At 38.0% G+C, this 15,075-nt stretch overlaps 1 protein-coding gene across 2 annotated transcripts; it reads left to right on the plus strand.

Annotated features, from left to right (window-relative positions):
* Positions 1-174: 174 nt before the first annotated feature.
* On the plus strand, positions 175-10,606 carry lyar (Ly1 antibody reactive homolog (mouse)). Of its 2 annotated transcripts, none has more exons than XM_017705372.2 (8): positions 175-572; positions 1,324-1,438; positions 2,677-2,784; positions 4,333-4,416; positions 6,598-6,916; positions 7,145-7,207; positions 8,873-8,958; positions 10,358-10,606. In XM_017705372.2, exons 1-8 carry the CDS (start codon positions 451-453, stop codon positions 10,490-10,492), a joined length of 1,032 nt encoding a protein of 343 aa, XP_017560861.1. In that variant the 5' UTR covers positions 175-450; the 3' UTR covers positions 10,493-10,606. The 2 variants fall into 2 exon arrangements, with proteins under 2 accessions (XP_017560861.1, XP_017560860.1); XM_017705371.2 differs by having other exon boundaries at positions 177-572; positions 6,595-6,916.
* Positions 10,607-15,075: the final 4,469 nt, after the last annotated feature.

The raw sequence follows: 15,075 nt of genomic DNA on the forward strand, positions 1-15,075 counted from the left end.
TGGATGTGACTAAATACAATCTTCTTTATTTCTAAATGCGCGTGACACATGAACCATTCAATTATTATATACATAGTATATATGTATACAGATATTTTCATTTTCAATGGTTTAAATGGATGTATAAAAGGAATCGATTATGGGCTGCAGCGCTTATATTACGGAACCATAAGTGTTTCATGAATCTACGCGGAGGGTAAAAGGAGGTGCACGCTGTTGCCGGCGTGGTTTTTAAGTTTTTATGCGTTGGCTCGAGATTAAAATAGAGATTAGTTTAAATGATTCCTGCTGTTTTTTATTCGGTGTAGGAAAAGTTGTACACTTATAGGAAAGCGTTTGAGTTGCGTAATCAGACTGTAGTTGGTACTGCACTGTAACTGGGTTCACCTTAAACGGATAACTTACTTTTATGCATGAGGGGGTAGAAGTGTTTGTGTGTTTGGATCCATCATGGTGTTTTTCACGTGTAACTCGTGTGGTGAGTCGCTGAAAAAGGCGCAGATCGACAAACACAAGGGCATGTGCAGAGGGTGTACATGTTTGTCTTGCATCGACTGTGGAAAAGATTTCTGGTAGGTTAAGTATTTAACTTAAATGTAAGTATTCCAGCGTGCAATTGAGGAGCTCACGCTGAAACCTGTGGCTGTATAACCTAGACATTTCGTCCCCACGAAAATCTGATATATGGATTTCAAATATATGACAAAAATATGTCCAATCTGCATTTGTCACAAAGGGACATATATGTGACTTATTCGAAATGGGCCATTTTCAATTATGAGACATACGTTATATTTCAACCATGTTTAGGTAAGAATCACAAACATATAACGCTTTTTTAACAACATATTACAGAAACATTGATCATATATATATATATATATATATATATATATATATATATATATATATATATATATATATATATGGATGGCATATCTTTCTTGCATGTTAGCTTTTGCATCTTCTTTGCTTCCACATACTTCCTAATGAAGTGAAAATGAGTATAACAGCTACACAGTTAAACGCTAAAAACATACAATAAATGATCAAAACATGAAACTAATGGAAGTTTTATTCGTTTAAATAAAAACAAGTAGTTAGCAAAGTAAACTATAACTGTTCTGGAATGTATTCAGCCTTATATTATGTAAGCTATATATGTCCAATATCTGATACTTACATATATCTACACAACATGTATGGAGGTATATCTTAAAATGGATGCCTGACCCTTTATGATGTATGTGTATATCTGTCCATACTTTAGATTTCTGTATGCGTAAGTGCAGTGATTTATACCTTTTCTCCTCCTGCCAAAAGGGGTGAGGACTATAAGAGCCATGTGAAATGCATCACTGAGGACCAGAAGTATGGCGGTAAGGGCTACGAGGCCAAAGTCCAGAAGGGTGATGTGAAACAGCAGCAGTGGATTCAGGTAAGTACCTATTCTCTACTTATTCTTGCATATTGTTGCTGTCGGAAGAAAACCTTGTATCTCCATTTTTGGTGTTTTTCAGTTTTTGACTAATTTGAAAGTATCTCTTACTCTTTACATTGTTTGTAAATTTTGTGATGACTGGCCTGAAAGAAATTACCCAAAATAACATGAGCAAAATTCTGGTTCCATTGACTTACATTGAAAGTGAAGTATGTTTTTTTTTCTTCTCCTGTAAAGTTACTATTTTGGAGATACAAGGTTTTCTTACGACAGCAGCGAGTGTGTTGGCTTGTCCTGATCGATTGGATTGGATTCAATTTATTGTCATTGCTTAAGCCGAAACAAGCAACGAAATGCATATAATGGAAAAGAGAAACAGAATACATTGGGTGAGGGAGGAGAAAAATACCCCCCCAAACTGAGTTCCTAAGGAAACTCAGTCTGGGAACAGGGAGAAAAAAACACAATGCAATTGCCCCTTAAAATGCCAGATTTCTAGTGTGCTAACATAAAGCCTAAGGGCCATAAACGGCCTATCATCTGAGTTATCAACTGGCTGGTCTTCAGTTGAAGGAACAGAAATCAGTTTTCTGCACAAATGATCGGATGAGATGGTCAACTCCTTTAATTTGTAGCACACCGATATGTAACCTTCAAGTTAACCACCAGGATGAAACAGTTTGCGCATATACAGCGAGGGCAATGAGAGTTCAAAATGTATTGTAATTAACTGAGGACTCAATTAGTAATATGTGAAATTACTGTCTTTGGAACCGTATTCGTTTAATAGTATTCCTGATTTTGTATCGGCATTATCCAGAAAGCCAGAAATAATAGAGAGACTATTGTGGCAGCACTGTAGGCATATTAATAACATAAGTAACAATGGTTACTACTCGCTGTTTATGTGTGCAGTTATCCCATCTGTCATGTACAGTTTCAGTCCACCACTTAAAATATCCAGCCTAGAGTGGCTGTATGGTCAGAAAGTGACCACTGGTGAAGAAAAAAGAATGGCTCACACAAGTTTTCTATCAGTAGATGAGCTACAGTCTCCAACTCTAGCAAGGTGGAGCTGCAATGGAGGGGTTTAAAATAACCCTGTGAATGTCTGTATGCTGTATATTATGTATAATATTATAGTTTATTATGTATTGTCTTTAACTTGCTTATATGCATCTCTCAGTATGTTCTGAGCTGGAATCCTGAATCTAATTTCATCTTTATTCCCATAGAGAATACAGGAGGCCTTGAATAAACCAGGAATCACTCCCAAACTGAAAGATGTGCTGAATCAAGTCAGTTCATATGACAATGTTCCAAGGAAGAAAGCCAAGTTCCAGGTATTTGTACCAAACAGTACTGTGTTTTTATATTCCATTACTTGCTGTCCATGTTAATTATTTGTCAACTAAAGATTATTTAGATTATTAAGCAATGTTAAGTGCTTAGTCAAACTGTTTTTGCTCTTACTTTGCCCCAGCACCTCAATCATTCAAGGTTTTTTCCTTGTGATATATAATTCCTTGATTTTGATTTGTAGCTTTATTGAAAACAAATAAGATCTGAAATCTAAACAGCTAAAACTTCCCACTGCGTTACTTCAACTGTGTCCCATGTCCTAAACCATATGCATACTGAATAGTCAGTAAAAAGCAGTGCACTTATTAATGTAATAGATAAAGTATAGAAATGTGTGGTTTGGGATGCAGCATTGGATCAGCAGTGAGATGTGTTTAACAGTCTAGCAGCTCCAGTGGTTGATGAGAGCTCTGCTGTGCTGCTCCTTAGTTGCTCATTAAACGTTTCCAAGCGTAAGTTTCAGGAATGCAACCTTTTAGGTAAATTGTGCATCTACAGATTTTTCCTGTGACATGGTGACGGCCTGTTATTTGTCAGCTTATTTTAGGTGCCTAAACGTCACTGCTGCATCATTTAAGATGGAATGGAAAATCTGAATAAGAAGCTGGGAAATTTAAGAGCTTTTGCAGTTTTGGTAGACATTTTTAACTTTAGTAATATCTCATATGCATTGGAATGCTCTGAGCTCGAGAAGTGTGCAGTTTATTCATGTCCAGTCCACCAATCAAGCTTATCATTTTCTTTTTCTTTTCTGGAGACTGTATTTAAAGTGTTCACACATCCTTTTATCTCTTTCATGGTCATTCTGATCTGTTTTGCTCATGAGGCAATATGGGCTGTGAATGGAATACAGTTTGATTTCATGCTGTAAAATAATGGTGGCTAAAAGGTGGTAGATTGAATGAATGCAGCCCCGACACTGCTTAACATGAGGATCAGGTACCCATGCTAATACCAAATATGCTATCTCATTTGTGAACATTCACCCAAGTGTTTCAGTGACCACAGCGAGGAGAAATCTCTAAGCTAAAGTTACCAGCTTCTTATTCAGATTTTTCATTCCACCTGAAATGGAGAAGTTCTAACATATAATTGCTGCTCTGCTTGAGTAGAAACGGAAAATTGTATTAGTAGCTGATGAATAGGAAGCCAACTTCGGCCTGGTGGAGAAACTACAAGTCTCAGCAGCTCCGTCTCCCCACAGGATTCAAGCAGCCGCTAAGCACTGATTCTGAACGGACATGACAAAAACTTGTGCTGTAGGGATTTTAATATCTACTGGTTTGCACCTCTGTTTGGTTGTAGAGTCTGCAGTTTGCCAGGATTGACTGACACTTGAGAAAATTCTCTCGCACTCATTTTGGCTGAAATGTGAGAGCCACAATTTATATAGAACCAAAAGATCAGATTGTACATGAACTTGTAATGCTCAGTTCATTCAATACTGATATGTAGCGTTTACTTTAATATAGATACTGCACTTTTGTACATTTACACAGCATGACATCAGTTTTCTCTGTGTTTTGCAGAACTGGATGAAGAACAGCTTGAGGATCCATGACACACGTCTGCATGACCAAGTTTGGGACATTTTCTCAACCGCTGACAGCAATGTGAGTAGAGTTTCTCAGTCTCATGTGCATAGAGACCAGTGACATGCAAGTGTCTGTCCTGCGCTCATAAATGCATTCATTCTTTAGCTGATCAGCAGAGATGTGTCTGTAGGTGTGTGCATTCTGACTGATTTTGATATTCGTGATTACTGTAGAAATGTGTCGTCACTGTCCAAGAAAAAAAAAAAAAACAAAAACACATTTTTTTTTCTGCATATTTTGAGCTCAACAGATGTCCTTTTTACATTCTGTGAAAATGCCACGATGGAAGCAGAGATGGACAATGGAAATGCTCCAAGAATACTTTAAATAAAATGCCTGTACATTAACTTGCACTGAAAGTAAAATTTTTCACTCTCTCCTGTGAAGTTACTATTTTTGAGATGCTTGGTTTTCAGAGGACAGTGATGATGATTTTTGTTTCTGGACCATGAGCCAAACCTATTTAGCTATAAAAGCCACACTATCTCTGCCTTAGCAACACATTCCTGGCAAGGTGCCCACATTTAAGGCGTTTGTGTTTTGCAGTAGCATAAAGTGTAGCATAATATATTTACCCCACGAATATGAGCAAAACTTTCTTCTTTGGAAAAAATGAAACAGCATTTCATTGAAGTTTTTGTCCGTAGAGTTTGTCTTCCTCTGATGAAATTCCATAGATACATTATTGCACAATTCAAATATTGGTACTGTAAAGGTTTTATCAAGTATTGGAGTTACCGTGCACATCCGTAGTTTGTTGTCCAGTTTGCCCCTTTAGTTTCACACTACAGGCTAATGTAGCTACTAAGTAATGGAAGCTTATACATTGCCATGAAAAGGTATTTGCTCATTTCAGATTTTTTATTTTCTCATTCGCTTAAAAAAAAAATTATATAAGACAGACACACCCAGAGTAAGTTTTAAATGACCATTTCAGTTATTGAAGGAAAATGTTATCCCGCACCAACTGGCCCTGTGTGGAAAAAGTAATGGTTCCTTTACTCAGCCAATTTAAAATAATTTGGTTAATGGAATCAATTAAATTACACGCACCCAGGCTTTATTACTGCCAGCCATGTTCAGGAGGGGTCTGAGATGCATATGAGCCACATGTTTTAGCAGTGTAAACTCATCTGTCTGTCCAAGAAGTAAGTCACTGGGCATGAGATCTGTGTCTACGAGGAAGATAATCACGCTGGACACACATGATTGGAAACCGGATTAAACAAAATGCTTAATAGCAATATTGACAAACACTGCAAAACATGAAGAGGCTGAACTAAAGAATTGGTCATTGGTTGCTGCATAACTAGTGGATTTGCATTTCCATCCCACCAAGCAATTGGATTTCAGTCCAACTAAGAGACGTATTTGACTACCAAGTGTAAATGCATGCGGCTAAAATCTTATCAGGATGCAATCCAGATACTAGTCATATGAAGTCACCAGGAGTAAAGAGGGTCTATGCCATGGTCAAAAGAAATTCTGGAAGAGATAAATTCTGGAAGAAAGTTACTTATCAGTCCACAAAGGGTTGAAAGAGGCTAAGGTTCTGGGACTCATGTGAGCCATAGTGAGAAAATATCTCCAAATAGAGAAAACTTGGAACAGTGGTGAAACCTTTCAGAAGTGGCTGACTTACCAAAATGTCTTTAAGAGCGATGTCTTGGGGTTTAGTTGGCTTGTCTAGCAAATCCATTTCGGAACATCTCAGAAGAAACAAAATTAAGGTTTTAGGAGTGACCTAGTCAAACATTTCTGATTGAAAACTGATGAAATGCTGTAGCAGGATCTTATACAGGTAGTTCATGCTTATAAGATCTCCAGTGTGGCTGAATTAAAGCAATGCTGATCGTAAGAATGGGCCAAAATTCCTCCACAGCAATTTGAAAGAATGATCTCCAGTTATAGGACGAGTTTGGTTGTGGTTGTTGCAGCTGAAGGTGGCATAGCCAGTTAAGTTTAGTGTCCAGTTACTTTTTCACACGAGTGATAATGATTAAATACTGTATTTTGAGTTTCCCCATATTCTTCTTGGCTTATCTTGTTTATGAAAATTTAAAGCAATTGAGTAACAAGTACGCACTAAACTGTCACTTTAAAAAGAGTCAGCCGCCCAGAGAAACCAGTTACCAAATCACTAAGTGAAATGTTGGTTATATTCAGCTGGTTTTGTTTATGAATGTTCATGTGCAGCAGCTTAATGGAAACCAGCAACCTGAATCCAAACCGGATCCTCCACAACCTCCCCAACTTCAAGAGCAGCAAGAGGAGAAACCCAGTGAGAAGAAAAAGAACAAGCGAGAGAGAAAAGAGGAGCGACAGAAAAAGAGCAAAAGGAAGCAAGCAGAGAATGGCAATGCGAAGCAAGAGCAGAATGGAGAGGTTGCCTCGGATGAGCAGCGGAAAAAAAAGAAGAAAAGAGAGAGAGCAGCAGAGGAGTGTGGGGAGGATGGACAGAATGAGGGGAACAAATCAACACATAAGCCAAAGAAAAGGAAAGGAGAGGAGCCAGAAGGTAGTGAGCCTCTTCTCTTTGAATGTATATGTAAGCTATAAATGGGTCCATTAACAGTATTTATTTCATGACATATTAAACCCGGTGATAAATATAGTTTCTGTAATCATTTCAACCATGTCAGGCTGCAACTGTGGAATAATATTCTGGTCAGACTCCCATCTATACATGGTTGTACAGTCATTCTTAAAGGTGTTTGTTAACGTTCAGTTTGTTTTTCTCCATCAGAGGACCAAAGCCTGGAGGATGAGGAAGATCAGCAGGAGGTGCAGGATCAGTCCAACACTAAAGGTACACACCACTTACAGCACAGTCAAAAGTTTGGACCTACACCTAAAAGGAGAGTAGTACATTTTAGTAGAATAGTGATATCACCACTTAAATAATGCAATGACTAAAAGCGGTCAACACATCAGACTTATCATACTTTCCCCATTACCATTTAAGTTAATTCATTATGAAGGGAAAAGTCAGAGGAAAATAAGTGGAAACAATGAGAATTTAAAAAACTAGAGGGAACTCCTAACAACTGTGCAAGACCTGCTAGACCACCAATCTGCCCCATCAAAGAAACTACTTAAAGCTTTCGTTGTTGACAGAGAGGAGAAAATCCAGATTCACTCTTCTCTGAAAAAAATCTGCAGGTGTTTTCTGTCCATCCTTCCATTGTGAGAAGGATGGATACTATGTTTGAAAGGATGTGTAGCTGTCAAAAAGGATATAAAAGAAGAAAAATCGCAAATCAGACCTCGAAGCTTCTCAGAAAAATAGAGTGGCTACAGTAAAGCCTGTTGAATGTTTTTAGGCTTACTTGAAGCGGAAAATGCAACCAGATTTTAAGACTGAACTTTGGAGGCATGGAAAAACATGTCTGTAGATTTCTTTGAAGAACTAAATGCGAGTTTACTGAAAAGAATGTAAACGCAATAAAGATAAAGGGTAGAGACATGCAATACTGAAAAAAAAAATTCAATTTAGTTATTGAGGCTTCAGTGTAATTTTAGCAGTAGGTGGGGTTTATGACTAAAAACAAGAAATGCTATTTAAGTTATTTCTTTAATAACGTAGATTCACCTGAAATGAAGATGCAAATTTCCTTGTAGGCTTGCATGAACCATTTTATCATAATGATGCATGGGTCCACGCATGGGGCAGTGCCATGTTTAGGTCATGTGACCGTAGAGGGGCAAACTCGCCATGGAAGAAAAAGAGCTCATTGCTCAAAGCTGCCAAGGCTATGCTAGTCGCCTTAGGTTATTCAGTGCACTACCTAACAGGGGAGCTGCATGTTGCGAATTAGATCATCACCACCACCTCTTACAAGCATCTGTCTAAAAAGACAAGTTGACCATACAAGTGTAGTTTCGTTCTGCAGCTGTTAGTATTGATGTAGTGCTTGGTTCTCATCAAGAAGAGTAAATAACTGGCTAAGCTGTGTTGTCGTCATTCTGGCACTTCTTGAACAATGTCAGGAGAGATTGCCTTTCCTGTAATATACAAATATTAATCATCTAAGTGTAAACCTTTAGATGAAAGTGTGCCAAGATTTGCAAAGTTTGATTGCAAAGTTTATAGAGAAGCTCAATACTCTGTATGTATGTATGTACATTTTTTTAAATAAAAATTATTAAAAATGTATTTTATATATATATATATATATATATATATATATATATATATATATATATATATATATATATATATATATATATATATATATATATATATATATATATATATATAAAAAAATGAAAAATTTGTCAGTCTTACACTGTGTGGTCAGATCTTTCATAGAAAGCAGTGTTGCATATCAAACTACAGGGGGCAGTGTTGTAGCTTTGTTTATCAGATTAGAACAGCAGCACAAATTAACCTGAATAATGCAACAGTCTAAAGGAAGCATAGTGGAGAGTCTGTTTTGGCAATTGACGCAACCCCTTTATCTCTGTCCTGAAGGAAAGTTTAACTGGAAGGGGACGATAAAGGCGGTTCTACGGCAGGCACCAGACGAAGGCCTCTCCATCAAAAAGCTCCGCAAGAAGGTGAGACCTTGAACCTGTCAAACACAGTCAACTCCCTGCACTTTACCAATCATTCAGCACCACAGGGTGGTGGCCAGTGACTTTGTAGAGGCATGCAAGTTCTTGCGCACAACCCACCAGCATTGTACAACCAGATCAAGTTTTCCCAAGATCCTTGTTTGCACCACTGAAAGTCCTGCGAGTGTCCTACAGCAGGCCATTAATTCTTTTATGTAGGCTTTGATGATTGATCATTAAAGAGCCAATATTCTATATTTTTCTTGTTTCTTTTTTTTTTTTTAAACCTGAGGTCTGCTTATGACACATGTTTATGTACCAGGAAAATGTCATAAATAATATTTCTTTCTAATCTTCATACACTGTTTTTATTTCTTGTGGCTTTCAGACTGGTATATACCAATAAGCTCTCTTGCTTGGCTTCCCTGTGTTCCTGAAACTCCTGAAACACGTATCATAAGGCATGAGTGTGTTGGGGATAAACTGCTATAGGCTAATTGGAGGCATCTTATTAATTGTGAGAATGAATTCAAAACAGGCCATTTTGAAGCTTAATTCTCATGTATGGGATATATGGACTAGGGAGTGTGAACAGTATGTTTTGAAACTTTGTTTAGATGCTACAGCAACTTTTATTTTAAAAGGCCCATTTGAAGGCCCACAGGAAATAAAAGAACTCAACTTTTGTTCAAATATATTTTTGGGGAAATTTTCAACCCAGCTACATTTGAATGCCTACCTGCAATATGCAACATGTAAAAGTGAACATTCAGTATCAACAGATCAGGCTAACGAAAGCTTTTATACCAGAAATCAGGCCACAACACATTGTTTTACACCTGTTGCTTGCAAATGGTCAACTGGAAAGTAGGTGTGGAGTGTATTTTGTTTCTATTAGCTTAAGGGAACAAAAATGCCTTTGTCTGCTGCTGTTGCAGGGCTTTTGTTAATATTGTTTGTTTGAAAACATCTAACATTTCTACTGACTTTTTGTGATAAAATGCCAATATTGCCCCATCACGGACTGCTGACCTCTCCTCATTACTGGCCCAAAGGGTGTCCAGTGGTTGAGCAACCCTGTTATTGAACATTAGCATGATATTATACTCATTTTGTACATGTATCTGCAATAGAATTATTATTACTGAAAACATTGAAAACTCAATGGTACTGCATGTACTGAAATCGGATCCATTTAAAATATAAAGAGATCTCAGCAGTTTAGTAGTTATAACAGTTTAGTTGTTGTAATAACTGTAATGTCTTTGAACTACAGGCAGGGACATACGTAATTGGCTGAAAGTTCTTTAAAATTCCAGAGAACAGTACACTGATGCAAAGCCTATAATCATGTTTTATGGTGGTTGGTTCAATTGAGTCTGTTCTATTACTTTGTTTGCAGGTTTTAGCAGCATATTATTCATTCAGTGGCGACGCAAACTACAAGTCAGAGGAGCAGCTTTTCACTTTGTTCAACAAGAAGATCAACAATCCAAAGTTTAAGATTCTGAAAGACAAAGTCAGACTGGTGGAATGATCGGGATTCTCCTTCTCTCAGATCTTAAGCCATACAACTCTCATTTTGCTTCTGGAAGCAGTTCTATGTACAATACAGACTCTGCTTTTCTTACAATAAATGTTTTTGAACAGATCTGTTGCCTTGCTGAAATGAATACAGCCCAACTTATTACGCTGCAGTCATGCAGACGTTTTGATGGAAAATTTTAATGAGGGCTTTTTGATGGAAAAACCTTAAGAGGAATTCATAATTTTTGCAGAACTGACATTATGAATCATTTGGTGTTGCAGACTTTCAGTTGGAAAGATGGTATGTGTAACTTTTTTTTTTTTTTCTTTTGCATTCACCTTTTCAAGAATTTTGACACAAGAATTTGTGTGGTTAGATTATGGCTACTTTGGCTATGTTGACTTCTGACAGGGCAGTGCTTCGTATAGCAGCACTGATCTACAGTGGTGGAAACGTTGAGCAGTGTCTAGGCATGACTATGTAATTGTTCCTAAACTGAGAATGAATGAAAAACACATTCAAATATTTTAGTCTGACTCACACTGCAAAAAATGAAATTTGGTGAACTTTCAACTAACAGCTTATTACACTGTTTTTTGTTTTTGAGTCAACCCAAAGGCACTAGCGTTCACTCAACTCAAGTTGTGCCACAGTTTAATTAAAACTTTTCCTAACTCTCATGTTTTTGTTCTGCATGTCGGTGAAGAATATAGAACATGTACACAATGTCACCAGGTATTTTCTGAGCCCCCAGTTCAGGGCAGCTCTGGCATTACCAGACTAGTAATGGGGAAGAGATTAGTATAACGCCACTTGTGAGCTCCTGAAATGTCCAAAAAAAACTTTAATACAGTTGAAAAAATATTTGTTTTGATTTCTCTAATAGCTTGTGTGCCAGTTGTAGCCTCTCTGTCCTAACATTTTAGCTGGAAAGTGTGCCGCAAGGTGTAGGAACTGAGATTGTGGGGTGGTTTGTTGCTTATTGTTCTCTAAGTAACTGTTGTTTGTGCTGCTTTCTGGTTGTCTTGCAACTTTTTTCAGTGACTGCTGGCTTCTCTTATACGTTTATCATGAGTCCATGAGAAATCTTGCATGGCACACCCGTCCAAGAATGATTAGTTGTGGTTCCATGAACTTTCCACATGCCCAAGCAATGAAACACACACTATTGTCTTTTAACAAAAAAAAAAAAAATCACCAGCTGACTTATTTCTAATATCATACCTATAAGAAACCTAGTAAGATATTTTAACCACTGTCTTCAAATTAGGTTAGAAAGATACTCTGAATTATTTTGTTAACACATTTTAAATAAAAAAGTATCAAGTGAGGTCTAAACAAAGCTCGTAAGTGAATGTGACACAATCTGCACTGCAAAGCACATCTGCGGCAAACCAAGGAGTATATCACATGCAACAATTTCACACCACCCAATTGCTTGGGACATATCAATTGACTACTGGATTCAGTTTCACTAGCTACACCCAGGCAGGCTTACTGCCAGACCTGTTGAATTTAAACATCATTTACATTTATGGCATTTGGCTGACGATCTTATCCAGAGTGACTTACAATTTGATCATTTTTACACAGGTGGGCCAAGGTGGTGTTAGGAGTCTTGCCCAAGGACCCTTATTGGTATAGTGTAGGGTGCTTGCCCTGGTGTGGGATTGAACCCCAGTCTAGAGCATAGAAGGCAAAGGTGTTAACCACTACACTAACCAACCACCATCATTTGAATAGTACCTATCTGTCAATGTGAAGCAGGTGAGAAGGTCTCAAAAAGCAGCACATGACGCCACGTTCTGAAGAGATTCTTGTATAGATCGGAAGCAAAGTCATTGAAATCTTCAACTCTGGAAAAGGTTATAAATCCATTGCTAAGGCTTTGTGATTCCAGCAAACCACAGTGAGAACCATTATCCACAAATGGAGAAAAATTGTGAAAAAAACAGTGCTGAACCAGAAGGGATGGGCCTACCAACATTTTACCAATAGCATAGTGATGACTCATCCAGAAGGTCAGAAAAGAACTCCAGGTCTCACCTTCTTCATTTAACGTCAACGTACATGATTTTACAATGAGAAAGACACTGGACAAAAATGTCGTCCATGGGAGAAGGTGCAAGATGCAAACCTCTGACCACAAAAAAACAAAACAAAAAACAAACAAAAAAAAAAAACACCTAGATGACCCCCAAGATTTTTGGAATAATTTTCTGTGGACTGATGAGTCAACTGTGAAACTTTGGAAGACCTGGGTCCCTGGGTCCCATATGTCTGATGTAAAGTGATGTAAAGTTTCACCAAAAGAACATCATACCAAGAATCAAACATGGTGGTAGTGTAATGGTGTGGAGCTGCTTTGCTTCTGCAGAACCTGGAAGACATGTCATAATTGGGGGAACCATGAATTCTGCTCTCTATCAGAAAATCCTGAAGGAGAATGTCCACACCTCAGTTCTTGACCTAAAGCTGCATTTGGGTTATGCAGCAGGTCAATGATCTGAAGCTCACAAGCACGTCCACCCCTGAGTAGCTGAAAAGAAACAAAACTAAGGTTTTGAAGTGGCTGAGTCATAGTTCTGACTTGAATCGCACTACAATGCTGTGACAAGACCTTAAAGTGGCAACCCTCCACTGTAGCCAAATTAAAATGATTCTGCAAAGTGGGCCAAAATTCCTCCACAGCAATGTAAAAGACTCAGAAGTTATTGCAAACATTTGATTGCAGATGTCACTGCCAAGGATGGTGAAACCAGTTATTAGGTTTAGGGGGCAATTACTTTTTCACATGGATGATACAGGTTTTGAAAAACCTTCAAATAAATACAATGATGACCATTTAAATGCTGCATTTTGTGTTGTCCTCATATTAAAATTACTTGGCTGATCTGAAACATTTAAATATGAGAGAAAAACAGAAAGAATCAGAGAGGCTAATAGTTTTTCACATGTATGTACGTATGTACATATTGTAGAACACTGCTTGTTGTATCAACCAACTCCAGGTTCTTACCGCAGGCTGGCACAGAATTTGAAACAGGTCAATGTACAGGGTGAGTCAAAAGTCACAGGACACCGTTTATCTGTGGGGTCATCCCAAACAAATTTTGTATGCTGAGAAAATCTGCAACAAACACCACCTTCAGCACTGCATCGTGGAGGCTTGTGACAGCATTTCTCCAGAGATTCTCAGATTCTCTCTTCATAACGATTGGATCCTGCGCCTTCAGCTCTGTGTTCAGCACCAGGGAGAGCACATTGAACACGTTAAATAGCTGTGCATCACAGGCAACGTTCCCAATTGTTGTTGCAAATTTCTGTGTTGTTAACTTTTGAACCACAAGAGATATTGCAATTCTGGTTGCGGCAATTGATTTCTGAGACAAGTCTGCTTTTCTTTGATGCTACATGACCACCTTCCCATTGGAAAAACTTGCCCTTGATCATATACAGCGGCTTTCAAGATGTTCTGGACATAGCCTAAAAGATAGGCCCACTCACCCATTACTTGCTGGGGTATTCAGATATGTAATTTTCCCTTTCGTTTCTGAAATAAAACCGTGTCCTGGGACTTTTGACTCACCCTGTATTATGAATGCCTATGAAAGACATCAACTGCCAAATAGGACTAACCTCATCTCCTTCTTGCCCTCCTTCCCATCTCTACCCCGCAATTACCCTTTGGCCTCCTTTAAGGCCTGACTATGTTTGTTCTATGTACCTCATTATTTGTAAGTCGCTTTGGATAAAAGCATCTGCTAAATATAATGTAATGTAATGTAATGTAAAAGGACTGTAGCATTTCAATGTGTGTTTTGTTTTTGTATTTGTTTGCATTTTTGTGTGGAAGAAAAGCAATGTAGGTCTCAGCAAGGTACAAATCCTATTTCAGAAAGGCTCGAACCTTTTGACATCTCAAATGGCACTACAATTAAAATGGCATGGTACTGTGATGGATATTATCACATGTGCTCAGGAATAGTTTGAAAATCTGTTGTCAATGAATACCATCCATCACTGCATCCATGAGCCAAGACTGCACAATGCACAGCGGACATCACGACAATAGCGATGCAGAAATAGTAGCTTTTCTTTTTCAGGGATGTCCATGCTTATTTCAACATGACAACACCAAGCCACATTCTGCTCATGTTATAACAGCATGGCTGCGTAATTAGAGAGTGAGAGTGAGAGTGCTAGACTGACCTTGTCAGTCTCCAAACGATTATTAAATGCTGTTAAAAGCAACGATGATGTAACCCAGTGGTTAACATGCTCCTGTCGCAACTTTATTGCAATGTGCACGTGTACGAAATTTGGAATGAGTGCATATTTATGAAAAACAATAATGTTCATAAAGCAAAACAAAAAATGTCTTTTTGTAGAATTTTCAGTTATTACTGATCAAATGAATGTTGCTAATCACTGCTTTTTGTTTTACATTTACGGCATTTGGCTGATGCTCTTATCCAGAGCGACTTACATTGTGATTATTTTTACACAGGGAGGCCAAGGTGGTCTTGCCCAAGGACTCTTATTGGTATAGTGTAGGGTGCTTGAACCCCATTCTACAGCATAGAAGCCAG

Source organism: Pygocentrus nattereri, chromosome 14 (assembly GCF_015220715.1).
Source record: "Pygocentrus nattereri isolate fPygNat1 chromosome 14, fPygNat1.pri, whole genome shotgun sequence".
Classification (NCBI taxonomy): Eukaryota; Metazoa; Chordata; class Actinopteri; order Characiformes; family Serrasalmidae; genus Pygocentrus; species Pygocentrus nattereri.